The sequence below is a fragment of the Culicoides brevitarsis genome, chromosome 1 (genome assembly GCF_036172545.1).
Source record: "Culicoides brevitarsis isolate CSIRO-B50_1 chromosome 1, AGI_CSIRO_Cbre_v1, whole genome shotgun sequence".
In the NCBI taxonomy this organism is placed as follows: Eukaryota; Metazoa; Arthropoda; class Insecta; order Diptera; family Ceratopogonidae; genus Culicoides; species Culicoides brevitarsis.
The window spans coordinates 33211636-33239122 of NC_087085.1; the positions used below are offsets into that span (position 1 = coordinate 33211636).

General features: G+C 31.8%; 7 protein-coding genes across 8 annotated transcripts; 4 read left to right on the forward strand and 3 right to left on the reverse strand.

The window, feature by feature from the left end:
* The first annotated feature begins 414 nt into the window (after nt 1-414).
* On the forward strand, nt 415-2171 carry LOC134835122 (splicing factor ESS-2 homolog). Its single transcript, XM_063849991.1, has 2 exons — nt 415-835; nt 892-2171. Exons 1-2 carry the CDS (start codon nt 526-528, stop codon nt 2064-2066), a joined length of 1485 nt encoding a protein of 494 aa, XP_063706061.1. The 5' UTR covers nt 415-525; the 3' UTR covers nt 2067-2171.
* Nucleotides 2130-5023, forward strand: LOC134835101 (2',5'-phosphodiesterase 12). Its single transcript, XM_063849969.1, has 2 exons — nt 2130-3273; nt 4311-5023. Exons 1-2 carry the CDS (start codon nt 2165-2167, stop codon nt 4978-4980), a joined length of 1779 nt encoding a protein of 592 aa, XP_063706039.1. The 5' UTR covers nt 2130-2164; the 3' UTR covers nt 4981-5023.
* A 93-nt stretch (nt 5024-5116) lies between these two features.
* On the forward strand, nt 5117-7051 carry LOC134835112 (parafibromin). The gene is made up of 2 exons (XM_063849980.1): nt 5117-5556; nt 5620-7051. Exons 1-2 carry the CDS (start codon nt 5326-5328, stop codon nt 6973-6975), a joined length of 1587 nt encoding a protein of 528 aa, XP_063706050.1. The 5' UTR covers nt 5117-5325; the 3' UTR covers nt 6976-7051.
* LOC134835142 (small ribosomal subunit protein uS10) lies at nt 7037-8294 on the reverse strand. Its single transcript, XM_063850014.1, has 4 exons — nt 8154-8294; nt 7814-7978; nt 7496-7585; nt 7037-7280 (listed from the first exon to the last, which is right to left on the reverse strand). Exons 1-4 carry the CDS (start codon nt 8154-8156, stop codon nt 7164-7166), a joined length of 375 nt encoding a protein of 124 aa, XP_063706084.1. The 5' UTR covers nt 8157-8294; the 3' UTR covers nt 7037-7163.
* Nucleotides 8295-9616: 1322 nt separating this feature from the next.
* Nucleotides 9617-10313, forward strand: LOC134835132 (general odorant-binding protein 84a). Its single transcript, XM_063850003.1, has 3 exons — nt 9617-9810; nt 9866-9927; nt 9978-10313. The coding sequence occupies exons 1-3, from the start codon at nt 9639-9641 to the stop codon at nt 10194-10196; spliced, it is 453 nt and encodes a 150-aa protein (XP_063706073.1). The 5' UTR covers nt 9617-9638; the 3' UTR covers nt 10197-10313.
* On the reverse strand, nt 10282-11107 carry LOC134837669 (zinc metalloproteinase nas-4-like). The gene is made up of 2 exons (XM_063853053.1): nt 10723-11107; nt 10282-10658 (listed from the first exon to the last, which is right to left on the reverse strand). Exons 1-2 carry the CDS (start codon nt 11105-11107, stop codon nt 10282-10284), a joined length of 762 nt encoding a protein of 253 aa, XP_063709123.1.
* A 1800-nt stretch (nt 11108-12907) lies between these two features.
* LOC134832465 (glucose dehydrogenase [FAD, quinone]) lies at nt 12908-26150 on the reverse strand. Of its 2 annotated transcripts, none has more exons than XM_063846499.1 (5): nt 26076-26150; nt 17216-17392; nt 16947-17073; nt 14368-14772; nt 12908-14308 (listed from the first exon to the last, which is right to left on the reverse strand). In XM_063846499.1, exons 2-5 carry the CDS (start codon nt 17363-17365, stop codon nt 13167-13169), a joined length of 1824 nt encoding a protein of 607 aa, XP_063702569.1. In that variant the 5' UTR covers nt 17366-17392; nt 26076-26150; the 3' UTR covers nt 12908-13166. The 2 variants fall into 2 exon arrangements, with proteins under 2 accessions (XP_063702569.1, XP_063702561.1); XM_063846491.1 differs by lacking the exon at nt 26076-26150 and adding an exon at nt 25692-25809.
* Between the last annotated feature and the right edge of the window lie 1337 nt (nt 26151-27487).

Sequence of the window (27487 nt, forward strand, 5' to 3'; positions counted from 1 at the left end):
TTGGAGCTGCGTGTTGAAGTCATCTTCGACATCATCGTCGTCCCAATTGTCCTCCCACACGGTCAATTCTTCCTCATTTTCCTTCGTGTAGAGGTAATCTAAAGAAAAATTGCGTTAAAAATGTTCAATTTGAAGGAAATTTCATTGTAAGCTAACCTTCAGCTGGAAATTCCTCGAATTCATCACCTTCCTCCAAGACTCCCAAGTCGACTCTCTTCTCGTCTTTGTTATTTTTGTCTGCCATTGTGCTCAAATATGTGAAAAGATTGGAATTAAATCGGAAAAATCAGCTAAAATCGAAGCTTCTTCCTTCAAAATGACTTGCTGTTTACGTTTTTCGGCGATGTCAAATCTGTCAAAGTTCATTTTTCACGCGATTTCACGTGAAATTTGACTGAAAAAGGAACAAACGTATCAAAACAAAAAACGCAAAAAATATTTTTTTAATGAAAATTGTTAATTTTTAATAATTTAAGATAATTTCAAGTAATTTTCTTGAAACTTTTCAACAGAATCCCGTCAAAGATGTCGTCGAAACCGGGTGAAAAGGCGTTACTGGCGATGAAAGAGCTAAATAAGAAGAAGGTCGTACCTGAATTTAAAAGACCTTCATTGCCTGTGATCAAAAATACAGCAAAAAAGCCCAAATACAAGATAATTTCGGAAGAGGAGTACATCGAGAAGATGGGAAAGATCATTCAACGAGACTATTTTCCGGATTTGAGTAAGCTAAAAGCTCAAAATGAGTATTTAGATGCCTTGGCGAGCAATGATTTGGTGAAATTACGTCAAATTTACAACAAATATCAGACAAAGAGTCCTGCGTTATCGAGATGTAAGTTTTTTTCAAGCTTAATTTTTGAATTTTCATTAATTTTTTTGTATTTTTAGTGAACAGTCCTGCAACATTCGAGACTCCATTGGTGAATACGGGCGAGGAAACTCCCAAAAATATTCCGACGTCAGTTCGTTCGAACAAAAGTACGAGTTCAAATTCATCCACGAAGAGTGTTTGTTCGAGTCATACGCTGGATTCCTTTTTGGACACGTACACAAGTGAAGATAATCAAAGTTTTCAGGAGATAATCGAAGCTGCAGACAAAAAACTTCGAGAAAAGTACGCCGTACTGTTCGATGCGGAAAAACAAGCCGAAGAATTGCAACAAAAGGCATTAACGTTGCCCAACATTTCCGATCAATTCGCCTTACCTGCTCCCAAAACCGTCGATTATTGGACCTACAAAAATCAAAATGCCGTAATGTACACACCCGAAGGCTGGCAACTCACAAAAGCGGAACAAATTGAGATGGCGAAGAACAAACAGGAAATTTGTCGTTCAAACACGCGTTTACAGGCAAATCCCTTTGACGAAACGCAAAATAAACAAGCGATTCACGATGCCGCCAAAGCAAGTGCCAAAACGATGGGCGACAAAGTCGGTTTAGACGGCAATTCGATCGAAATGGGACAAACGCCGCAAGTTCGTGGCTACAGTTTCGTCAAAGATCCCTCGCCGATGCCCGGCGTCGATCAAAGCCCGTTAATGACATGGGGCGAAATCGAAGGAACTCCATTCCGTCTTGATGGGGGCGACACGCCGTTACATCCAACACTCTCGGGACCCTCATTTCGCATCAATGAAGTGTCGAAACGGGAAGCGATCGGATTACAATTAGCGGGAGACGTCACGGAAAAGGCGCGACAGAAGAAGGAAAAGGCAATGGAGACAGCAAAACGAAATATTTCGGCATCTCCGCATGTGAGAAGTTCCTTTGAGCGACTGGCAAGTATGTCACCTGCTGCAAGAAGACTCGCTTCCGCGAAATTAGGCTTTTGTTCGACACCGAGTCCGAGTAGAACACCCACAAAAACGCCATCTCGCCCAACGTCGTTGTTCAAAAAAGTCACTCCATCACCGCTGATCAGGAAAAAGACACCTATGATGAAAACTGCAAACACAAGTAGTGCTAAAACGGAGTCTCCTGTGCCTAAAGACACAAGTAGCTTAACAGATAACTTGCTGGCGTTACCGAATAAACGACAAAAAGCTGCGGATTTCTTCTAAAAGTACCTAATTTAAGTAAAAATAAAGACATTTATGAACAATCCCATCACATGTTATTCCATTTTCAGAAGGTTTTTAAAGAAAAATAGTCGGAACTCATGTTGACACGACTGAATTTCATCTCGAGAAGATTTAGTAAAGCCGCTCACAAACTCCTTTTCGACATGGAGAAGGCTTATTTCAAGAAAGCACCCGATAATCGTTGCAACATCACGTTTCGCTACACGAACGACGTTCACAAAATCGACCGCGTATTCAACTTTTCGCGAGACATCAACGAAAAGGTCGTCGTTGCGCTCGATCGGATCAAAGTAAATGTCGAAAAAGAGCTCAACAAGAAGCTGAACAAGCAGAAAAACAAAAAGAAGGCAAAACCGGAGGAGCTGAAGGAACTTCCTCCTCCCATTGATGTAGAAGTCACTCTTTTAAGGAATCAAGAAGCCCTGAAAGATGTTGCCTTTAGTGAATTACTGTCTTTTGAGGATATCAATTCGGAGAGTTTGTATTCACTTAAGATACTTGAAAACAACTACAACGTCGTCTTTAATTGCCCTTGGGTGACTGAAGTTAAAATGCCGACGTCGATTTTGGCGAATTATTTCGTTTATCCGTCGCGACTTTTGCTCGAATATGCTGACACGGACAAATCTGAGATCATTTGGTACAAAGGACTTCCAAAAGACGACGAAGAAAAAATTGAATGGCAACAAATTGGCACCGGATTCACTTATTTGGCAACTTCAGCGGATATTGGGTACAAACTAAAAGTAGTTGTTGTCCCGAAAAATGCCGAAAGAGAAGGTCCCGCTGCAGAAGCGATCTCAAAATGTGAAGTTCAAGCCGATCCAGGTTCATGTCCCTTTGATACGAGGCATCTTTTCACGCAGGATCGATGTTCGGGCACAAAATTCCGTGTTGTTTCATATAATTTACTCGCTGATCTGTACGCGGATTCAGAAACTGCTAAAAAGGAGCTTTTCCCGTACTGTCCTGAATACGCGCTGAACATCGATTACAGGAAACAACTTTTTATGAAGGAGCTCATTGGATACAATGCTGATTTAATGTGCACCCAAGAGACGGATGACAAAATTTTCGATCTGGATTTGAAGCCGGTGTTCGCTAATCGTGGCATGGATGGGACTTTTCAAGCGAAAGGCGTTACGCGAGAAGGTTTGGCGACGTTTTGGAACAAAAATCGATTCGAGTAAGTGTTTTTTATTGTATTTCATCTTTTTTTCGCTTCACACGACCCTTGCCTTCGTGCACTTTTCGCTCGTGATTCCGCATGGAGCTGTGAAAATTGAACGCTGCCGGGCAAATTGAGCATTTAAAAGGTCTCTCGCTCGAATGTTTGCCCATATGCTGTTTGAGATGCGTCGAATTCGCGAATAATTTGTGACAAATGTGACATTCTTCCGTTTTAACTTCCTCAATAAATTCTCCTCTTGCTCGTTTATGCACTTTCAGGTGTCGCGTAAGTCTGGATTTGTCTCCGAAAGGCCTTTCGCACTCGGGACACTTTAAAGCGAGATTCGAAATGTGAAACTGGATCATGTGTTTCCGCATACTCTTCTTGGAACGAAGCCTTTTATCACAGATGTCACAAATAAAGTCGCTCGTTTGCTCGTGGATGTCAGTAACGTGTCGTTTGAGATCATAGGAACCCTTGAACCGCTTCGAGCAGATCTGACACTCGAAATTTCGGAGATTTGTGTGGACTTTCATGTGGGTCGTGTGTTTTCGGTTGTTTGTGACTTTTCCGCAAATGTCGCACAAGACGTTGGTTTTTGGATGAACATTTTTCTCGTGATTTTGGCGTTTTTCTTTCGAGACGAAGGGTTTTTGGCAGCTTCGACATGAAAGTTGATCCTCAATTGACTTCAGTTTTGCTTTTCTCGTGGAGATTTTTCGTTTTTCAGGTTTTAAATTTAAATTTTCGTCTTGTGTTTTGATGTTTTCTTCAGAAATTTCAACGTTACAGCCCAAATCTCGTCGAATTCTCGTGTGAAATGATGAAAATTGTTGCAGCAAAATATTTTCATCGAATTTTTCTGTTTGATTTGAAACATTTTTGTCTTCAGCTACAAAATTTAGAACCCTCAAAGGGTCAATTTCTTGTATTTCTTCAACTTCGGCTTGCATTTTGGTCGGAAATCTTCAATTTTTGTCAACAAATCTCTGAAATCTCATTGAAAATGGAAAAAGGTCCCATTCATTAATAATTTTTTTCGTCTTTTTCAGACTCGTGGAGAAGCATGGCATGAACATCGGTGAAAAAGTTGAAAAACTTCCTGAATTTGCTCACATTTGGGACAACGTTAAAACGAATAAAGCTCTTTGGACTCGTCTTGTTGAACGATCGACTGCTCTTCAAGTCACCTTACTTCGTGTCAAAGACTCCAACAAGCTGCTTTTAGTTGCGAATACTCATCTTTACTTCCATCCAGATGCGGATCACATTCGTCTCCTACAAATCGGATTATCGATGTTGTTCATAGAAAACTATCGGAAAGAGCTAAAAACGAGATTCCCAAATGATCAAATCGCTCTCGTGTTTTGTGGGGACTTCAACAGCGTTCCTGAATGCGGAATCTACAAACTTATGACGGAGAAATTCGTGCCGCAAGATTTTATCGACTGGAATAGCAACGAAGAGCAAGCTGTAAAAGGCTTGGAGCTGCGACAACCGTTCGACATGAAGTCAGCTTATTCGCCTGAACTCGCATTTACGAATTTTACGCCACATTTTACGGCAACTCTTGACTACATCTTCTACGAAAGCGACAAATTGGAAGTAAATGAAGTGATTCCGACGCCAAGTGCTGAAGAACTTCATCCGCATGTCGCAATTCCGAGTATTGTGTGCCCGTCGGATCATGTTGCTCTCGTTGCGAATCTAGATTGGAAGTAAAATTAGTTAAAAAAAATTGTAAAAAAAATAAAAATTTAAATTTAACGGATTTTTTTTTTTGAAATTCAAGCCCAAAGCCTGTGCATCGGGTCGAGAACAAATTATTTTTTGCATGCTGGGTCGACGATAGCAACTCGCCATTTAGTTAATTCAAAAAAGAGCTTCGAAAATTCGGTAACTCTTGAAAAAATACCTTTTTTGCAAGTCCAGACGATACTTTGTGCCCCAAAAGTATGATAAAAGTAATCTAAGAGACTCCGTGCAGCGATAAAATATCACTTGAAGCTCCAATTCGCGTTATTTCGGACACTTTTTCGCAGTTTTACATAAACACTCGTCGTCACCATGGCTGATCCGCTAAGTTTGTTGCGTCAATACAACATCCAAAAGAAGGAAATTATCGAACGCGAAGGCCAAATTATCTTCGGCGAGTTCTCCTGGCCCAAAAATGTCAAAACAAACTATCTCAAATACGGCTCCGGCAAAAAGGGAGCTGCCAAGGAATACTACACACTCGAATGTTTGTTGTACATCCTCAAAAATGTCGGATTGCAGCATTCGGTGTACGTTAGACAGGTAAGTGAAATGATTTTAAACCAATTTTTTGTCGGTTTTCATGATTTTTTGGTAAATTTGTAGGCAGCTGCTGAAGATATTCCCGCTGTAAATCGTCCCGATCGTAAAGAGCTGTTGGCATATCTCAATGGCGAGACAACCACATGTGCGAGTATTGATAAATCCGCTCCGCTGGAGATTCCGACACAAGTTAAGCGTCCCTTGGATACGGAAGGCATCGAATCGATCAGCAAAAAGGCTCGTTATGAGGAACAACAAGTGCAAAAAGTCAAGGAACAGCTTGCGGCACGTCTTGACATCAATAAAAAAGAAGCTTCGGTCAACTTGGATAACATCAAGTCCCTCTCAGAGACGATGTCAATTGAGAAAATTGCTGCCATCAAAGCGAAACGCTTAGCTAACAAACGTACGACGATCAAACGCAACGACACGGATGTCGATGGGCCCGATTTACGAGCAATTATCGATTTTGACGTCGGTTCCACGAAAGATATCATCAGTCGGGAGCGTCAATGGCGCACAAGAACCACAATTCTCCAAAGCACAGGCAAGATTTTCGCCAAAAGTATTTTGTCGTTGCTCCAATCGATCAAAAATCGCGAAGAAGGTCGTGCTCGCCCGCAACAACAACCGATAAAATTGCCCGAACCCCCGAGAATAATGCGTCCCGTGATTCAACCAGCGCAATACAATCGTTACGATCAGGAACGATTCAACAAGCAAAAAGAAGAGACCGAGGGTTTCAAGATCGACACTATGGGTACGTACCATGGCATGTCGCTGAAACTCGTGACTGAGGGCAAACAACAAGCTCGTTCCGCCGCAATTCCCGCAGCTGCAATGCCTCCGGGTCGTCCCGGCAAAGAATTGTTGCCCGCAAATCAGGGACGCGTCGTAAATGCCTCGCAACAAAGCAAGAGGCAATCCCGTACGCCCATCATCATCATTCCCGCAGCCTTATCGAGTCTCATAACGATGTACAATGCACGCGATATTCTGCAGGATTTGCGTTTCGTGACGACGGAACAGAAGAAGGCGCAGGGATGCACGCGCGACAACGAAGTTCTCATTCAGCGACGCAAAGATGCCAATACAACAGTGCCCTATCGTATTATAGACAACCCAAATAAGCTCTCGGCGTCGGATTGGGCGCGTGTCGTTGCCGTTTTCGTCATGGGCCCAACGTGGCAGTTCAAGGGATGGCCTTGGGATGGAAATCCCGTGGAAATTTTCTCGAAAATTTGCGCTTTTCACATCAAATTCGACGAAATGAAGCTCGATGCGAATGTCGCAAGATGGGCTGTCACGGTTCTGAACATGTCACGCACCAAACGACACTTGGACAAGTCAATTTTGATGACGTTCTGGGAGAAATTGGATTTGTACATGTTGAAAAATAAGCCAGAACTACGATTTTAGTGATTTACAATAAATTGTAAGAAAAATTGTAAAATTTTTTTTGAGAGAATAAAATTTAGACTTAAATTTTTTTCGTTTCTTGGTTCTTTATTGATGTTTTTTGTATGGTGAACTCTGTTCAGAAGTTTCTTTGTCTCATCTTTTGCAAAATATTTTTATTTTTTGAGGACATGATGAAGAGATGATGTTCAAGGATCAGCAATTGTGACCTCAACTTCGACTCCAGGCTCGATGTTGATCGAAGTGATTTGCTTGACGATCTCAGATGGTGAGTGCAAATCGATGATACGCTTGTGGAGTCTCATCTAAAACGAAAAATTGTAAATTAGCATCGAAAAATGAGAAAAAAGGTAATGTCGAACTATCTGGAGACCTAACGGATGTGGGTAATCATCAAATTAGGCACTATGACACAAGTCTACGTTGATATCGGCAACTCAGTTACGAGAAAAGTCAGTTTTTCACGAGATTTTCTGTTTGTGTGAGTTGCCGTTTGGAAATTTTTTGAGCTTGAACTTACTTGGAAACGATCCCATGTCTTGGAACCTTCACCGCAAGGTGTTTTACGGGTAGTAATGCGCAAGATTTTGGTTGGCATGCGAACGGGTCCCTGAAATTTCATGAAAAAATTGATTAATTTAAGGATTTTTTAAGAAATTTTGTTTTGTCTCCCCGCAAAAAAGTTAGAAAAGCCTCAAATGGTCTGTAACTAACAAGGGTAATGAAGGGAGTGGATTTTCATGTTGCATCTTCGTTAACTAGGGCAAACAATATTAAAAGGTCGGACATCGTAAGCCCCCCAGGAAAATGCGAAAAGTTATCCAAAACGTCGTTTTACCTTGACACGGAGCTTTTGCTTCTTGGCGCCATTGATCAAGTCAGCACAAACTTTCTCCAAAACGCGAACATTGCGTCCCGTCAAGGTGATACGAATGTGATGGATGGTAGGTGCCTCGACAACGGGCTTTTCAAAGTCTTGTTTTCCTTGTACGGCAGCGGCAGCCTGTGAAAAGAGATGAAAATCATGTTATTGTCATATATGGGCAAAATAGTGCGTGTACGTGGAGATATGCACGTGTTGGAGCCGATATTTAAATACAATTTTGAGGCATTAAACGTATTTTTAACGACAAATCTCCATGTTGCTCGCGTAAAGGGGCATCTAAAGTGATAATTACCATTTTAGTGGATTTTTTGCGACCGAGATAATTAATTTATTCGGGTAAAAAGGTTTAAATTAACCAGCGCTGAGTCGCTAATCAATCAAAAAGAACGAGAAGCATGAAAGTGATAAATGGCGTCGATTTTTGAACAGCGCCCTCAATACGGAAATGCGGCAAATTATTTAGTTTGCATTTCCGGATTGATGGCGCTTTACCGGATATTGAATTAGAAGATGGCGATTTTTTAAAGTGCAAACGCCCAGTAGTTTGTGAGATCTAAAGCCTGATTTTCAAGAAGATTACCATTTTTTACAGGCTTTTTTAAGTTAATTTTTTTTTTCAAAATATTCCTGAATGAAAATTTAATTTTTTAAAAAATTTTTGTAATTTAATTAATGTAAAATATTGTCGAAATTTTTAATTTTTCAAGGAGAAAAATAATTATTCACTTAAAAAATTATGAAACTTAAGCTTAAATTAAAAAAAATATAAAAAAGACAAAAAATTGTTTTTATTTTAAGAAAGTTTTTTTTAAGTAAAAAAAAAATGATATTTTTTTTGAAAAAAATTGTTCATAATTAATTTTAAATCAAAAGAAATTTTTTTGAGCCTTATTTTTAATTTTACTAATTTAATTTTAATTTAATTTAATTTAATTTTTTAAAATTGGTTAATTTTTTAAAAATTTAATTTTAATTAATTTAACCAAAAACTAATTTTCAAAATGTTAAAAAAAAAATTGAAATTTTTATAAAATGAAAAATTTTAAAAAATTATTAAAAAAAAAATAATTTTAAGTTTAAGTTAAAAATCATAAAGGTTTGGATTTTTTGAGAATTTTCGATAACAATTTAAACAAAAAGATAATTTTTAACTGTTTTTAGAAGTATTTTAATTTTTTTTAATTAAAAAAATATTTTATTAAATTTTTGACTTTTCGACTATAATTTATAATTTTTTTAATTAAAATTACGATTCAAGATATTATACCTATTTACATTAAAATGGGTTAATTTTTTAAAAATTCCTGTAACTTGTGAGTCATAAAAGCTAAAATTACTTTTAATTTTTTAAATACTTCATTTTGTCAGAAAAATTTTTTCATGTCGAATCAACATTTAAAATATTAAATACCTTGTCATAATTTTCGAAAAAAATTCACATTCAAAAGTGAAAGAAGAAAAATTCATTCAAAATTATTATTATCTAATCAAGTTGTCTAATTAAGCTTGGATTGTTCGGTGCACGCAAAATGGAGCATCAGACAATAAAATAGAAAATAATTGCATTTGACAACGATGGACAGCAACAACAGCAGCCAGTCAATGTATGATGATGCCCCAATTATAGCAAAAATGCATTGTCTTCCGCACATTAGACAAGCTCCACAATGATGATGACTTACGAACGACGACAAAAGTATATAAATTGTTTTTCCCTTTGGAAAAAAGTTTCAGTTTGTTTCGTGATATCGGATGGAAAAGCAAAACACACGTAAAAATGGAGAAAAAGTTTTTCATTCTGTTGCTGGGATATTTGGCATTGCACTATTTGGATGCATCCCCTTCGCCATTACCGCTTCCGTTGGATAATTTCAGCACGGGAAAGAACAGTTCTAACGAGGTGAAGGATATTTACGCAAAATGCAATGAAAGTTTTAAAATTATGCCAGGTTTGTTGAATTTTTTTATAAATTTCATCATTTTACGATTTTTCTTTAATTTTAGAATACTTGACGGAACTCAATGAGACTGGAAGTTTCCCCGACGAAGCTGAAAAAGTCCCAATGGTAATTTGTTTCCTCAAAATCCGCCAAATTTTAAACATTTTTTGTCTCAGTGTTTCATCAAATGCTATCTCGAGCAAGTTGGAATCTGGTCTAACGTCACAGTGAACACGGAACGAGCTCTCGAATTGCAGTGGATCGACACTCCCGAAGATGTCGAAGAATGTTTGCCCGAAATGATGGGTGACACGGAGTGCGAAAAGGCGTATTACATGACGCGATGCATCGTAACTCGTGCCTTGGTCGATGGCAGAGGTCACAACAGCAGATGAGACGAACTCTAAAAGGCTTTCTGTGAGGAAAAGTCGTACTCTTTATTATGTCAGGACATTATTATTAGCACGTAGTTATGTAGATTTAACCGAAAAAGTCGAGTAAACTTGGGGCAGCTGAACTACATTTGTACATTTTATTGATTTTAGCAACGTCCTTTCTGCTGAAAGCCTCTCGTTGTCCAATTTTTTCGGAAGTTTGTTTGAGCGCCGTCATCGTTGGTTGTCCATTTGCCGAAAATGCCTTCAAATTGTAATGCATAACACTTCCGTAGTCATATTCGACGCCTTGATTATCAATTTTGCCCGATTCTCCCTTGTTAAAATTACTCTCGTAGCCTGTCATGATGTTTTGGTAGTTGACTCGAACGTAGGAATCACGATCGGTTCTCGTTTGTTCATGCAAAAATCCAACGGCATGCATCATCTCGTGTATGCATGTGCCAACTTTTGTCGTACAACCTACGAAAATACGAAAATATCTCAAATTTCCATCGGAAAACAAACAAAATTTACTAATATTTACCGGATTCTTGCAAATTAAGCACTTGTCGACCTCGCATCATGCCAACACTCGACCAACAACCCGAATGTTGGTTATCGACGAACAAATAATTCTCATCTGAGGCAGTACGAGGTCGGAATCTGATGCACGTATTTCTGTGATATGCCTCGAAACACTGTGAAACAATCAAATTTCTCGCTCCAGCGGAAAATGATCTGCTTATTTCATAGGGAATCACTCCGCCGGGCCATCGATATGACTGACCAACGATTCCGTTACGCGGCGCTCCTTGCGGAATCAGTAAATCCCCTTCGAGGTACTTTCCCATTTCCTCCGGATTCGATTCTTCAAAATTCGTAAATTGAGCAATTACGTCGCCGACTTCCTTTTCGGGTTGTCCATACATTCGCGTGCCATAACGCGATAAATCGATCACATCCTCATCGATTGGCAGTGTATTCGCGAAATAAAGGAAAAAAGTGAAAATTACAAAGAAAATCATACTCGATGCTTGAAGGCGTTTTCAAAAAGTGAACTGTCGTCGCAATTCAAGTAGCACTTTTTATTGCATTTACACGCGTTCCCGAGGACCTTATCATACTTATCACACGTAATTAGCATAACTTGGCATTGTTACCCCTTTAATACCGTTTTTTGTATTCTCTTCGCCGCACGAAGGCAGCAAACCGAAAAATTCGCAGAAACGCGACGACGCTCGCTAATCATGTTGAAATTCATTAACTCATAATATGCAATTTTTTGACATGTTCTTATCTAGTAGACAATTTATTACTTACATTCGGTGTGAATTAAAAGAATGCGAGGCATACTGTGTGACAAGAGTGGGGAATTTTTAATTAGACACAAAGTTTATTCGCACATTTTAATACCATGTGAAATTCGCACGTACTCATACTCGAGAATGTGTGTGCAGAGTGGAAAACTAATTTAGGAGTCATAATTTTTAATTCATAAATTATATAATTTTATACTGACATGACTTGTTTTGACTTGTGATAGAGAAAAGCGAAGGATAAAGTTATAATAATGTGGGAAATTATGATGTAATTTGTATCGATTTGTGTCACATTGTAAGGAAACTTTTTTTCTTTGTTGCTTGCAATTTAAAGGGTAATTTTGTTTGAAATTTAGTGAAACTTAAGAAGCTGTTGAAGATTTCTAAAAATATCAATGGTAAGTAAATTTTTTTATTTTCATTAATTTTTTTGTGTATCAAAATTAAAAGGAAAATTTTATTTATTTTTTTTTAAATAATGTTTTTGGATTTATTTATTTTTTTTTTATCAAAATTTGTTTGATAATTTTTTTTTGTTTTTTAAAAAATGTATTTTTTTTTATATAATATGAAAAATTAATTTAAAAAATATATATTATTTTACTACTAATTACCTAATTAGTTTAAAATTTTAAAAATTTATATTGAAAATTTATTTTAATTAAAAATTAATTGATTATTATTTATTTAATAAAATGATTTAGTAAAAATATTTTTTGTAAGTTTTTAAATATTTTATTATTTTAATTATTTTTTTAAAAAATTATTATAGGTATATATATATTAGGATTTATTTTATTTTTATTTGTTTATTTTTTGAACAAAATTTGTTTAATTTTTTTTAATTTATTTAGGTATTCTTAAAAATTTTTAAAAAATTAATTAATTTAAAAGTTTTAAAAATATATATTTTCAAATATATATTAAAAAATTATTTAAATTTAAAAATAATTAATCAATTAAAATTATTTTTTCCATATTTAAAATTTTGAAAATGATTAAATTTTAAAAAAATTTATCAACAACTTTTTTTTTAAATTTTTTTTGTATTTATTTTGACGAACAAAAAAACAAAAATTTAAAAAAATTGGAGCAGTAAGTTAAAGTTGACAAAAATTTTCTTGTTAATATTATCACAAATATTATTAGTGCAAAAAATTCTTATGTAAATTTTTATTACTAAATTTTGCTTTATCATCATTAATGTCATAATAAAGTACATTGACATGAATTGACCCAATTATAAAAAAAAAGCAAAAAAATGGAAATAATTTATTTTTTTAATTTTGTAAACTTTAAAAAAGTTTCACGTTTCAGCTCTTTAAAATTTTATTTAACTTACGCATGAAGAAAGATGTGTGAAAAACTTTTCTGAAGCGCTTAAAGTTAAAAAACAAACAACTATTTGAAAGTCTTTTCCTTTTTATTTCTCATTTAATTTTAAAATCTTGTCAACATAAATTAAGATTCGCACAAAAAAAGAGATTTCTTCTTATTTTTTTTTTTTTATCAATTTACATTAAAAGTTTCTCCTTAAAAACTAATCGTCTAACATCTTCTATTTCCTATCGCAGAAAAAAAAACAAAATTAAAATCAACTAAAGCACCTATCAATTAATTTGCCACTTTCGAATTGTACTTTTCATCCCGTTTCACTGCCGCCTTTCATCTAACGAGCTCCCCACGATCTCTTGACATGCGTCGCTCCCTTTTCCGCAATCATGATAACCGGCGCATTCGTATTGCCCGACGTAACTTTCGGCATAATTGACGCATCCATCACACGCAAATTCCGGATTCCGTGCACTCGAAGTTCGTGATCGACGACAGCCATTGGATCGCTTGCGGGTCCCATTTTGCACGAGCCAGCTTGATGATTTTCCGCAAAGGTGTCTTGTCGCACGGCGCATTCCCAGTATTCTTGCGTATTGAAGGTGAATTTTTCGCATGCCTTGACTTTTGTTGTGTCGAGTCGGATGCCGTATGGTTGCAGAGGCGATGTTTGCGATAAACGAACGGCGAATTTGATGCCTTCGACAAGAACTTTCAAATCGTGTTCTTCTTTCAGGTAATTTACGACAATTTTGGGCGTATCGAGAGGATCACGAGACCGAAGAGTGAGTTCGCCACGACTTTTCGGGTGTAAAATTGCGGGGAAAATTTGAATTGAACGCGATTCGTTCGTCAAAAGTTCACCAACTTGTCCCGTTTTGGCGCAATCAGCGAGGAAGCCACCAAAGTAGTACTGAATATCAGGTTGACTTGGGTCTTCGGCATATTTACTTGCTGTTTTTGCCGTCACTTGACTCAAACCGGTGCCCGACATCAATCCATCGCGGAAAAGTAAGTATTCCATGGCAGTTGCCCAGTTCAAGGGAGCTGTATTCGAGTCGTTTATGAAGAAATTCACGAAATAAGCAACGTGATTGTGCAAATTTTTGCCAACGCCGGGCAAATTGTGAACGGGACGAACGCCAACTTGTTGCAATTCACGTTCGGGTCCAACGCCGCTCAGCAACAAGATTTGTGGGGAATTTACAGCTCCGCCGGAAATGATAACTTCCTTCTTGACATTGACTTTGCGCGAAAATCCACTTTTATCGACGAATTCGACTCCGGTAGCTGTTTTTGTGCTTGGATTGATCAAAACTTTCGTTACTGTCGCATTCAGCAAAATATGTAAGTTGGGACGATCGATAACGGGACGCAAGAAAGCTCGTGCAGTACTGTAACGAATGCCATTTTTGCTTGTCATTTGTGCCAACATGAAGCCCGTTTGGTTGGCGCCATTCAAATCATGAACATTAAAACCTGAAAATTTAATTTTTTTAGTTAAAATCTGAATTTTTTACAAAGAATTAATTTTTTACCTAATTCTTGTCCTCCTTTCAGGATCGCTTGTGAAATTGGAGGAGCATAAGGAAAACGAGAAACTGGTAACATGCCTCCCTTTCCATGGAATTCCGTGCCCATTTCATCCATTTGCATGTTATCTTCGGATTTTTTGAAGTACGGAAGGACATCGTCATATCCCCATCCCGGATTTCCCATCGCCTTCCATTCGTCGTAATCTGAGGGGTTTCCACGAATGTACATCATGCCATTCAACACCGATGTGCCGCCAAGAACTTTTCCACGAGGCCAGAAACAACGTTTTTCAGGACGTCCCAAACACGCATACTGCTCCGGCTCCGTCGAATATCCCCAATCAATGTTGCTGCCCAAGAAATTCAAGAACATCGATGGAATTTGCGTGCCTGTCGGCTCATCAGGACCTGAAAATGAAGAAGAAAAAATTTCATTTATCACTCTTCTTCTTAATATTGCATTGTTGCCATTTTTTATGAAGAAAGCAAAAATTTCTATTATTAAATGCCAACGCGACAGAGAAATGGGAGAGAAGGAGCACTTTGACATGACATAAATGTCACATTAAAACCACTTTTTTGCCACTCACACATCCTTTTCCCGGGACATTTGAAATGTACACTTATAACTTTTCTTCGTTTGCCTCATAACAAGAGTTTTAGCAGCAAAAATGTTTCTTTGTCGACTATTATTCGACTACGAGTGGTAGGTATGCAAGAAATGCAAAAAAAGGAAGAGGCATAATTCCATTGTGTGTTCATTGCTGCATGTCGAGTTGCTACTTCTGTTGTTGTTGTTGTTACAAATACCTAGTCACGAGCAATTTTTAAAACCATAATATGACATTAATTTAAAGTTTTTAAGAAAAAAAATATTAACAAGAGCGCATTTTTTTAATTAAAAAATCTTTTTAGAAATAAAATTAAAAAAAAATAAAATTAAAAAAAAAATTAAAAAAAATTAAAAAAAAATAAAATTCAAAATTAAAAAATAGTAAAATTCAAAAAAAATTAGAAAAAAATTAAAAAATATACATATATTTTTAAAAAATGAAAAAAAAATAAATAAAATTGAAAAATTAATTTTTTTAAATCAAATTTTAATGAAAGAATTATTTTAGATCAAAAAATATGTTTTCTCATTATTTCTTAAATTTTTAATGAAAAAACAGGCTTATTAATTTGCTCTAAATCAAAAAATATGTTTTCTTCTTTTTTTTCAAATTTTTAATTTTTCAAAATTAAATTTAGAAAAAATAAATTTTCTTCTCTAAAAATATTTTTAACAAAATTTTTTGTCTGTTTATTAACTATTTATTTTTTTTTCGAATCTTTTTCTTTAAAATTTTAAATAATTTATGAAATAATTTTATAGATTTTTTAAAAATAAAAAAAAAAAATGTCATGCTTTCGAAAATTAAATTTAGAAAAAATAAATTTTCTTCTCTAAAAATATTTTTTGTAAAATTTTTTTATCTGTTTATTAAATATTTATTTTTGAAATTTTTGAATTGTTTGTCATCTCGATACAAAATTTTCTTATAAAAAACAAAAATATTATAAAAAAATTTAAAAAAAAATTTTTAAAATTATAAAAAATCATTTTAAAGATAAAAAAATGTCTTCTTAAAAAAAGAAAAAAAAACTTTCATAAATTGTTCTTAATTTGTAAAATTTTCAATTTTTGCCATTCGTTTTTAAAATTAATTTTATAATTAAACCCATATCAAATTAAATTGAATCTAATGAAAAATTTCAAAAATTTTCGCAGACAGAATTAAAAAATTATTAAAAACGAGTTTTTTTTTTTGAAAAGTGAAACTCGCCAAGAAAAACGAAACTTTTGTTCGTTCTCAAGAACATAAGTGAGAGGGAAATGTTGCAATGATTGCGACAACAATGTTCCTGTTTATCTTTATGTCGGATCGTTAAAATTCTTATCAAAAGTGGTTTCTTCCTCACGTCTTCTTTTTCACATAAATGACGGAGTTCCTGACCTTCATTTCTCAAATGTGGGCGAGAAAGCGGCAAGTTTGAGGTCGACAACAGACAAATCGACGACGACGACGATGACGACAACAAAAGCAACATATGTATGTAAATTCGAGTACTTATCCGGTTCTTGTGTAATTTTTCATACCTAGAAGGCATATTGTGCGAAATGTAAAGCACGACGATGATGATCCTTTAGAAATAATGAAAAATGGAACCAATTTGTTTAAGTGAGCTCTTACACGGATGAATGAATACGAAAAAAAATAATGTTTATGTATGTTCGATGCTTTTATGCTCGCTCCGCTATTCAAGTCGACTCGCAATTTGACCTAGATACGTTCATGTGGTAAAAATATAATAAGAATGGATCACGATTTCTGCATGTGACACCATGACAACGACGCGAAAGGGACCCAAATCGGCGGCTATTATCATAAAATTATCTTAAACTATTTATGAGCGACTACCGTTTAGCTCATAAATATTAAAAAATGAATTATCGCCGTCTTTTTCGCGTGAAACGACGAACGACAGAAGTTGAACAAACAATTTAATGGAGCAATAAATTATTTTTTTTAAGAATTTACCTGCTTCTATCAACAAAACTTTCCAATGGGGGACTTCAGACAATCGTGATGCAACAACACTTCCTCCAGATCCGCCGCCAACGACAATAAAATCATACTCATTGTCTACTTCTTGTGATAAACGTGACTGAAAAAAAGCAAACAAACAAAAATATCATTAAAACATTGTTTTTTTTTTCGTTTCAATCAGATAAACGAGGCGAGTTAGATTGTTCGTCATTCAAAAAACTCGAGTGAAAAAGTGAAAGTTTTTTTTTTTAGATATTTACCTTTGGTCTCCCACAGGGGTCTTCAAGGTCGCATTGTGATCTAATGAAAACTTCTAGCAGACCCATGAAGAGCATAAATTGACTGCCGCCGCATAACGTGGCGAGGGTAGGTCCCGTTGGAATTCCAATCGGGCAATCACAAACTGCCATCGCAATTAGTCGTTCCTCGGTTTATCTCTGCAAAAAACAAACAAATTTTTGATAAATTATTCGGACGTTCATCAATAATAATAAAACATAATTTTTCAATAAAATGCGATTTTTTGCCATTGGGGAAGTGATTTTATTTTATTATTGCTTCATTTTTGAGCATGATGATGATGATGATAAAAATCTCTACAAATTGTGTAATTTCAAGAGTAATCGATTGATTTTTTTTTCGTGATTTACATAATTTTTGCTTGTAAAGTGATTTCTCATGGGATTTTGATGTTGCTCATTTTGAGTGGATCAAATTCAATTGAAAATTTATCAAAAAGATTTTTAGGCATGTACAATTTTTGAAAAATGTTTCAATAAACTTTCCTATTTTTTCTAATTTTTTAATTAAGTAAGTAATTCAATATTTTTATTTAATAATAATTTAAATAAATAATTTAATCTAATTTAATTTAATTTATTTTTATTTTTTATAATATTTTTTTAATAATTTTGAATAAAAATTTGATTTAAAATTTATTTATGTTTTTTACCAATTTTTGGCCAGTATAATATTTTTTATTGTTCACAAATTTTGAATTTAAAATTTTTTAATTTTTTAATTTTTTTAATTTTTAATTTAAAATTTTTTTTTTAATTTTTAATTTACCAATATTTTTGGCCAGTATAATACAGAATTATATTATTGTTCATTCTAAATTTAAATTTAAAATTTTTAATTTTTAATTTTTAATTTAAATTTTTAAAAAATTTTTAATTTTTAAATATAAAAAATTTTTATAATTTAAAAAATATTTTAATTTTTTTATACAATTAAAAAAAAATATTTTAATTTTTTTTAACTTGTCAAATATAGTCAAAGACTTCTAAAAAATTTTGAAGTTTAACCAATTTTTCGAAAAAAAAAATATATTAAAAAAATTAGTTTTCGAAATTTTTTTTGACTTTTTGATTTTGATTGATTTTTTTTAATTGAAAAAAAAAAAATATTTTAAAAAATTATTTTAAAAATTATTCAATAGTTTTAATCATAAAAATTATCTCTTTAAAAAAAAATTAAAAAATAAAAAAAATATAAGAAACAATCCCTCAAACTGCATTTTTTTGTTTAAATATTTCGAAAAAACACTCGTGAGAACTAATTTTTGAATATTTTCAAATGAACTTGAACATTTTTTTTTATTTTTGAAAATCTTCTTCAACGTTAGCTCGTTACTCCAAAAAAGCCAAGTTTCTTGTCTCATTGTATTCAAAAAATTTCGCATTCACAAAAACTACACGAATAAATTTCGTGATCATATTATTTAAATGTGTGCAATCAACAATCAAAATAATTCGCGCGAGATAATATCGCTACCACGCGTTTAAAACTTTAATTTCATTTTATAATTCCCCGTGTATAATTATTGTGACGAATCATAAATATCCCAGCAACGCACCGAAACCGCTACTGCAATTTGCCAGCATAATCAGTGCAATTTATTCGCAAATATTATCTTCTCACGGCGGTTCGCTCAAAATTTATGCGAATCCAAATTTATTTTTTTTTTAAATTTTATCATCGCATCGCGCGACGTCAATTTAATGAAAATAATGATGATGATGATGAGGTACCGTAACATAACAATAAACAAGCGCGTGGTTGTTTTTATGTACTTTTCATGCATGCGGCACGTGTGTGAGTCTAACTAAAATCATCAATCACTCCATTGTTGCGTTAGATGTGCTCTTCATGAATAAAAAGGCGAAGAGGCTACTAGATGGTTTTATTTGTTGCTGTCATCGTCGAGAGGATCAGACACAAAACTCCCATTGTGAAAATGTGTGTTGGACAAACAACACCTAAAAATAGCAGCAACAGGATCCTTTTTGTGTCTCAAATTCGCTCATCGGATAAAAGGATCGATACAACAACATAACATTGTTATGCATCGAATGTTTTGCTTCACTGGCTGTCATCGCATAAATTTATAGGGCACAAAAAGGGGGATTTAACAAATTAGCGGCGAACGAACATACGAGCACTTGACTAAAAGGGTTTTCATCTAAAATATAAATAGACATGACGAAAACTAATGTCATTTGTGGATCTTTTTGTGTGGCGCGGCAACTTTAGAAGATTGATGTGTTTTGTTGTGGCTTACAAAATGTTGTTGTGTTGTTATTATTGTCGTCCTTCGAGAAACGGATAGATGGATTCATAACTTAATTTGCAGAATATTTAGAGTAATAGAGAGAGGTCAGAAATCAGCAGAGTTGATTGATGGCAGGGCAACGTAGAAAAGGTCAGAAAAGTTGTTGACCTTCGCTTTCATGGCGGTCTAACGATGAAAGTTGATGATGTTAAAGATGAGATGACGTTTTTAAATGGTCATTGCTCATAACTCTGTGGTACTTAAATGGGTGAGTTTTAATTACTTTGAAATTTTTCATCAGTATTTTTTAATTTTCAGATTTTTGCTCAGAATTTTTAACATTTTCATCCATCCAATCCATCAGAAAATTATCGGGTCTGATAAAGAACTCAAATAAAAGAAATTCATTTGGCATTTTTTTAATTTCATGAATTTCTAAAATATTAAGAAGGAAAAATCAGTTCAAAAAAGGTAAAATTTTCTAATATTTTGAATTTCTTAAGATTTTGCATATTTCTGTGTATTAGGCCGCTCCAAATGAAAATCAAAAATAAAGTCCGATGCCCCATTTTAAAAATTTAACAAGAAAATTTTTCAAGAAAATTTCCCAAAATTTTCAATTTATTCTAATTTTTTTTTTGGAAATCTTATTTCATCTCAAATTTTATTCTCTAAAAATATTTTTCATAAAATTATTAATTTTTTTTTTCAAAATTTTTTGACAGATATTTTTTATGATTTAATTTTTAATTTGAAATATTCTGAAAATTATTATCTTAAACAAGCAAATCTCAAAGTACCTAAATAGTAAAAAAAACATCAAAAATATTATTTAACGCTCTAAAATTGATAAAATTTTGTCATTTGGTATGAAAATAGTATTTCAGTATTTCAAAACTTTTTTTTTATTTTGCCTTACCCACCCCCTTCCCCCCCCCTCATTTTATTTTAAAAAATTTTGGACTTTATTTTTGATTTTCATTTGGAGCGGTTTTAATTTGGAAATTTATTTTTTTTCACAAAATTATACGTTTTTGGCTGAAAAATTTAAAAAATTTTAAAAAATGAAATTTAAAAAAATTAAAATTTTGAAAAATTAAAAAAAATGCTTTAATTTTATAAAATTTAATATAATTTATTTTAAATTTTTATTGAAGATTATTTTTATTTTCAAATTTTATTTATTTTTTAACCGAATTTTAATAGAAATTTTTATATGTATTTTTATTCAAAATTGGTCAAAAATAGTATAATAAAATTTGTAAAATTTCTTTATTTTCAGGTATTCAATAACATTTTTAATTTTTGTTGAAAATTAAATTAATTTAATTTAAATTTATTTTGAAACGTAATAACTTTGGATCAGAATATACCTTCGAACCGCGGTGATGCATTTTCAAACCTAACCTAACATAACCTACTTTGGATTACTCAAGCCATCAACTTGCTGAATTAATAATTTGATCATTTTTTTTTTACTCTTACTCTAAAAACTCATCAAATCATTTTTCGACGATGTGCCTCATCAAATAACCTCAGGGCAAAATAATAGACTTTAAAAAGTTATAACATTTACGTGGTTTGACATCAGGCCAAAGCAAATGAAACCACAATGAGCAACAGCAACAAAAAAAAAGTTCAAACAATATTTCTCTCATTTTCTTCACATACTGCTCACAAACATTGACCTAAGCTTACTTCTTAAAATTTTTTGTTGCTCGTGTCTCTCTCTTTGCTTGCTCGTGCTGCCTTTGATCGGCACGTCTTTGTTGCAAATGTTTTCGTACTCCGAAGATTTTTTTTATGTGATTATGTTAAAAAATAAAAGAGTTTTGCACACAAAGGCAGCAAGACGACGAGCAGCAAGCAATACGATATGTCATGTCTTCCTCCTTTCATTACAAACAATGTACAAATTCACAAGCAGACACACTCGATGAGAAAGTGTGCGATGTTTATGTGCATTACAAGATAATGTTATAAAATGGGAGAGAAATAAAAAGAAAGGTAAAGAAAAGGTTTGTCTTTTGCCATTGTTGTTGCTTTGTCATGTCTTAAAAGTCTCATCTGGTGAACTTTGTTGTGAATCTAAAATATTTTGCGATAAAAAGATTATCGATTGAAAACTCGAGATTATTCTCAGGTAGTAGACAGAAAGTGACTGAGGCATGAATAAATATACAAATTGCTAACAGATCAATAACAACACTAATTGCTAATCTAAATGTGCCGCCGCTCATTTTCGATACAGGAAACGTTTCATTAGTTGCTCAATTAAATTTGTTGACGACATGCGTCGTTTGAACTGTGAAGGATTTCACCTTGAGATGCATTGCGGCGACCTTTGAGATTATTTAGGAACCGAATTTCGGTTTAATCCTTCAGACACGCAACACAAAAAAAAACTTTTTTGAGCCACGATTCATGATGAGAATGATTGTTTTTGCAAAATAACGTTATTTGACCTTCCTTGTTAAATATTTACTGTTGCTTTTGAGGCAATCGCAGCAATACGGAGAAAAATTGTTTTCAAATCAGTGTCACAGTCTCAATAAAAGACGCACAAACGAAAAGCAAACAGTTTAACAGACAATTGAATTACTCTCTCATTCATTTAATCGTTCGTTCGTTCGTTCATTGGAGTATTCGGAAACAACCTATTTTGCACAAAAATTTAGGTTATGAAGGCAATAATCTATTTGTAATAGAGGACCGTGCAATAGGATGACTTTTTATCAAGCAAGGCGTCTCCATTTGATTTTTCATTTTTCATTGAATTTAATTAATTTTCGAAGAATTAAGAAATTTAAAATAAAATTTAAAAAAAATGAAATTTAATTAATATTAAACTTTAAAATAAAAAAATTTTATTCTTCATACAAAAATAAATAATTTTCGGAGAAATAAAAAAAATTAATGAATTAAAAAATAAAAAAAAATAATTAATTAAATTGATTTCTGAAAAGAAAAATATTTTTTTTAATTAATTTTTTTTAAATAAATAAAAAAAATCAAAATGTGAATTAATTTAAAGAATTGTAAAAAATCGATGAGAAATAATTAATTAAATAAAATAATAAATTAATAAACTAAACAAAATAAAATAAAAAAATAAATTAATAAAAAAATAAATCAAATAATAATTAAAAGAAATATTTTTTAAATAAAAAATTTTGATTTATTCAGACAAAAAAATAATAATAATTAATTTAATTAATAAATTTATTTTTTTTTTGTTGAATTGTTGATAAGAATTAAATTATTCTTATAATCTTAAAAAAATAAATTAAAAATTTAAATTTTTTGATAAAAGTCGATTAAACAAACATTTTAATTTTCACACGAAGTCAAAATAAAAATCTTAATTTAATTAACGTCTTAATTATTTGTCTCCCCATTTGACGGTCACTTAACTGAACGTTTATAAAATAATAATAACAATAATGGTAATTAAGCCCATAAGAGAGAAAAAAACTAAAATTTTTCGTTATACAATGCAAAAATCAAAAGACAACCTTTGCCGCTATTGCAGCGCATGAGAATGTCTATGAGAACAATATTGTTTAGTTTTTTGTTTCCTTAGAAGTATGAATGCCAACTATCTCGTCTATTTTTTTTTATTTTTAATGTCTGTCTCAATTTCAATTTATGTAGCTAAACAATTGTACAAAGATCATAAAACCAAGATTCAATGATTTTTTTATTTTATTTGTTTAGATTGTGATTGAAATCTACATAATAAATTATATTGAGTTCAAATTGTCTTGAAGCAATTTTTTTTTCTTCTCACTTCTTTCTCACCCTTTTATGGAGTTCGTAACGAAATCTGGTTGAAGTACCATCCAAGTGTCATTGACCACACGCATTAAAGTTTTAATCTTTATTCTTATTAAAAGGTTTTATTTAATTTTTTTTATGGGAATAGAGATAAGTGCTGAAAGTGCTTAGCAAGAGAGTTAGATGATTAAACATTTTTTTTCTTTTATTTGCCACAAAACCATTTTTTATGCCGTAATTTAATCACCGCTCGTTTTTTTTTTTTTGCATAGATGACCATAAAACGAGAGATTTTTGTAATTGTTGTTTATTTTAATACAAAAAAAAGTGTAAAAATTCAAATAAATAAAGTGTTTAATGTTGCGCTTCTTTTACACACAGAAATGATAATTTAACAATTTCTCGGGTTTCATCTGTCTTTCTATCTCCCTTTTGCGCTTGTTTGCAAGATTCACGCTGCACACAATATAAACTTGGTAATTTCCTCTTCGAGTAAAAATACATTATGCATATTTTTTTTATTATTTCATTTTATTTTCATCCAAAGCGTCTTGGGTTATTTTTCTTTTATTATTTATCATAAAATCTGCGATATGATGGGTTTGTCTATCTGCTTATTTAATAATAAATAATAATGCTGGGTAATAAAATAATAATAGACTGCAAAAGTATAAAATTTGCACAGGCACGCTTTGGTGCTTAATCATTGGAATTGTGGCGCTTTTTTTCTTTTATTATTTTGTGTTTTTATTATTTCATTTAAAAAATGTTACTTATGTATAATATTAACTTTCAGGATTTAAGAAACGTAATTTTTATAAGAATTAAAATTTAAGTAAAACAAATTGTTTCTTGTTTCATGATAAAAACATGTTTGAAATAAATCTTTGATGCATTTTGAGAAGTATATGTCTTTAAGTGACTTCTTGCATGTAAAAGTGGTTTTAACTTCATTAAATGTTTTTTTTTAAATAAAAATTATAAATCTGACATTTATCATCCTTGAAATGATTACAAAGTATGTATATGATTTGATTCTGATGAAAATTGATATTTTTTAAAATTATTTTTAATAAATAAAAATAAATTAAAAGCTTTTATTTTAAAATAAAATTGAAAGCTTATAATTTAAAATTAAATTATTTTTTTTTTAAATTTAAAAAAATTTATTTGATAAAAATAATAAGAAATAATTTTAAATTACAAAAAAAAATTAAGAAATTTAAATTAAAAAATTATTAATTATTTGATTAAAAAAATAAATAAGAAAATTAATAAATAATTTTTAAATTATTTAAATTTTAATAAAAATAAAAAAAAATATATTTTAAAAAATTACATCTTTTTAAAATACAAAAAAAAATTATTTAAAATATTTTCTAATAAAATTAAACTTTAATTATTAAAGTTAAAAAAAATTGTAAAAACTGCAAAAATTCTTGATTCAATAATTTTTTTCCTAAAAATTTCTTTTGAAAACATAAAATGTATCACTCGATTCCTCACACAGTTCTTTTTCAATAATATTCAACACTTAATCCATTTTTTCAACAATAAAACGTGCTGCTCATTAAATATTATAAACATAAAACCCGCCATCGATTCAGCGGTTTAAAAACTATTAATTATCGCCGTGTTTGTTACAGTTGCCTACTGTTGCTTCTGCTCACTATTATTACCCGTAATTTTCTTTTCTTTTGTGTAGCACTTCTTTGTTGTTGTTGGAAATGTAGTTTTTTTTCTTAACACTTACGTAACAGTGATTATAACTATTTAAATTATTTTCTCTGTGTTTTTTTTTACTTTTTTTTATATGCATTTATGGTTCAAATTGCAAAAATATAAAAAAAAATTATTTTTTAGATTATGCTCCATAAAATTTGCACATGAATTATTATTTCTAGTTTTTTTAGGTAACTAAGAGCTTCACTTGAACAACTTTATAACTTTTTGATCAACATTTGAAAAATTCGTGTCAAAACACGCCAATATTTATTAACTGAGCCATGAAACGAAAAAATGTTCAATTCAAATGAAACAAAAAAAAAATCACTTCATCATGTAAAATATGAGACCATTGTTTAGCACAACTCAGGGCTTTATGCTAACATTGCATCAAAGGTTCACAACATATTTTTTTTTGCTTTGTATTTTTTTTATCTGCTTGAAAAAGGTCTCTCTAAATTTTTTCTCTTCGTGCTTTCATGGTTGTCATGTACGAAAAGGGTTATGAACAACATGCATTTTATTTTAATTTAATTTGTTGTTATTTTATCCAGCGAGATTTTTGTGTATTTAGGATTTTTTAAATTTATTTTGCTTATTTTAGCAAAAAACCAGGAACATTATTTTTTCGTGTTTGCATTAGATTTTTTTTTATTAAAATAAAAAAATATTTAACTAACCAAAAAAAATTTTTTTTTTTCAATTTTTTTTTAAATTCACAAAAATTTAATTTTGAATAATTTTTTAATCGTTAAGACACTCCGGTAAACTAAAACGTCTAAACAAATCGACTTAAAGTGAACGACTGAGAGTAAATTCATTTCAGAATAGCGTTTTATATTTCCAAGCACTCTATGAATGAATGTCTTCGTTGTGGTAGTAAAGCAACAAGCGAGCATTATTATTATTTTTTCTGCACTTCACTTATTGCTCTTTTTTGTTTATTTCGTTTTACACACGCCGCAACTTGTTTCCCGTACAAATCTTCGTACGGAATGTCGTGAGGTTCATCTCAATTCAAAAAATTTTTGGATTAGTGCTATTTTTTTTTGGCTCACACTCACGTTTGTTTGCTTGATGTTTGAAGCTGAAAAAAAATCACCAGTTAATAAAATGAAATGAAAAAACAATAAATAAAGACAGAATACTCGATTGAAATGAAATGGAATGAATATTAATTTATTATATGAGGCAATCTCTTCTTTGGTTGAAGAAGTGAATAATGGGAATTTATTAACGTTCTGCGATTTCTTGTTTTGTTTTGATGTGGCGTTTGATGACGTTAATGGAAAATTTAATTGCTTTTTTTGGATAAGGGAATTTTTTGACTTTTTTTCTCAGAAAATTAAATTTTTTAAAATAATTTTTTAAATATTTTTTTTTCTTTTTTATTTCAGATCAATATTGAGGAAGCTCAAATTATTAATTAGGTAAGTATGAAATTTTAAGCTGGTATCCTTACCGCTAGACAATATGGGAAATATTTTTATTTTTGAATTCGATCTTTCGAAGTCCAATATTTTATTTTATTTTATTTATGAATTATAGTTATCTTTATAACAAAAAGTCAAACTAATTTTAATAAAAAAAAAAATAATTAATTTGTCCTTTCTAAAGTCAAAAGAAGAGCAAACATCTTATAAAAAATTATGAGCATTTTTAACGATAATTAAATTTTTATGGTTCATGAAACTTGAAATCTTAAGTAATAAAATATAAAAATGACAAAAAATATGAATAATTTATTTTTAGTTAAAATTATGAATAAATAAATATTTCAAAACAAAACAATTATTTAAAATAAAAATTTTTTAAAAATATTTAAATTAAAAATCTCATTTCGAACAAATAAATTATTTAAAAATATTTAAAACGAATTATTTGAATGAAAAAAGTTCTTTAAAATTTCTATGAATTTTTTTTTTAAATTCACAAAAAAATCAAGTCAAGAATTTTTCTTTTAGCTAAGTAACTAGCAAAAAATGCATCATGCTCTATTAAAAGGTTCACTGCACACAAAAATTGCCCACGAATTCTCTTCATCAAAGCATTCTCTGTGCATCTACAAGTCTTTGCCTTTACATATAGAGCAATAGGTTGTGATCCTAAGCCTAAAACCAAAAAATAAAAAAAAAACTTTTTGAATTTGTCTATAAAGTAAACCCTATTTGCTCAAAACAATCACTATTATTGTTGTTGTAAACATTTTTCTCTATTCACTGCACGACACGTAACGATTGTTTTTGTTTGTATGTCGTTCATTACTCGCTCGTTTTGTCCGCTGTTGCCGCCGCCGCAGCTTGCTCGAGTTGAATCAAAAATGCATCAGATAACTTTTTTCCTCTGGTAATTTTTCTATTGCATCTTGCTCTCTTGCTTCGTTTGCCTCACAAACCTAGAGAAGAAAAAAAAACAAAAAAAAAACTAACGATTATAAATTCACAATAAAAGCGTAAATAATTGAATTTCTTGTGCA

Bases quoted from the DNA above. Each gene is read 5' to 3' on its own strand.
- LOC134835112 (XM_063849980.1), top strand. From the start codon at position 5,326: ATGGCTGATCCGCTAAGTTTGTTGCGTCAATACAACATCCAAAAGAAG. The intron at 5,557-5,619 runs GTAAGTGAAATG...GTAAATTTGTAG, and splicing joins ATTCGGTGTACGTTAGACAG to GCAGCTGCTGAAGATATTCC.
- LOC134835122 (XM_063849991.1), top strand. From the start codon at position 526: ATGTCGTCGAAACCGGGTGAAAAGGCGTTACTGGCGATGAAAGAGCTA. The intron at 836-891 runs GTAAGTTTTTTT...TTGTATTTTTAG, and splicing joins GAGTCCTGCGTTATCGAGAT to TGAACAGTCCTGCAACATTC.
- LOC134835142 (XM_063850014.1), bottom strand. The intron at 7,586-7,813 runs GTAAAACGACGT...ATGAAATTTCAG, and splicing joins AGCAAAAGCTCCGTGTCAAG to GGACCCGTTCGCATGCCAAC. The intron at 7,281-7,495 runs GTAAGTTCAAGC...TTTTCGTTTTAG, and splicing joins AGACATGGGATCGTTTCCAA to ATGAGACTCCACAAGCGTAT.
- LOC134837669 (XM_063853053.1), bottom strand. From the start codon at position 11,107: ATGTATGGACAACCCGAAAAGGAAGTCGGCGACGTAATTGCTCAATTT. The intron at 10,659-10,722 runs GTAAATATTAGT...GTATTTTCGTAG, and splicing joins GCTTAATTTGCAAGAATCCG to GTTGTACGACAAAAGTTGGC.
- LOC134835101 (XM_063849969.1), top strand. From the start codon at position 2,165: ATGTTGACACGACTGAATTTCATCTCGAGAAGATTTAGTAAAGCCGCT. The intron at 3,274-4,310 runs GTAAGTGTTTTT...CGTCTTTTTCAG, and splicing joins TGGAACAAAAATCGATTCGA to ACTCGTGGAGAAGCATGGCA.
- LOC134832465 (XM_063846499.1), bottom strand. From the start codon at position 17,365: ATGGCAGTTTGTGATTGCCCGATTGGAATTCCAACGGGACCTACCCTC. The intron at 14,773-16,946 runs GTAAATTCTTAA...CTTCATTTTCAG, and splicing joins AGTTTTGTTGATAGAAGCAG to GTCCTGATGAGCCGACAGGC. The intron at 14,309-14,367 runs GTAAAAAATTAA...TTAAATTTTCAG, and splicing joins GAAAGGAGGACAAGAATTAG to GTTTTAATGTTCATGATTTG.
- LOC134835132 (XM_063850003.1), top strand. From the start codon at position 9,639: ATGGAGAAAAAGTTTTTCATTCTGTTGCTGGGATATTTGGCATTGCAC. The intron at 9,811-9,865 runs GTTTGTTGAATT...CTTTAATTTTAG, and splicing joins AAGTTTTAAAATTATGCCAG to AATACTTGACGGAACTCAAT. The intron at 9,928-9,977 runs GTAATTTGTTTC...TTTTTGTCTCAG, and splicing joins AAGCTGAAAAAGTCCCAATG to TGTTTCATCAAATGCTATCT.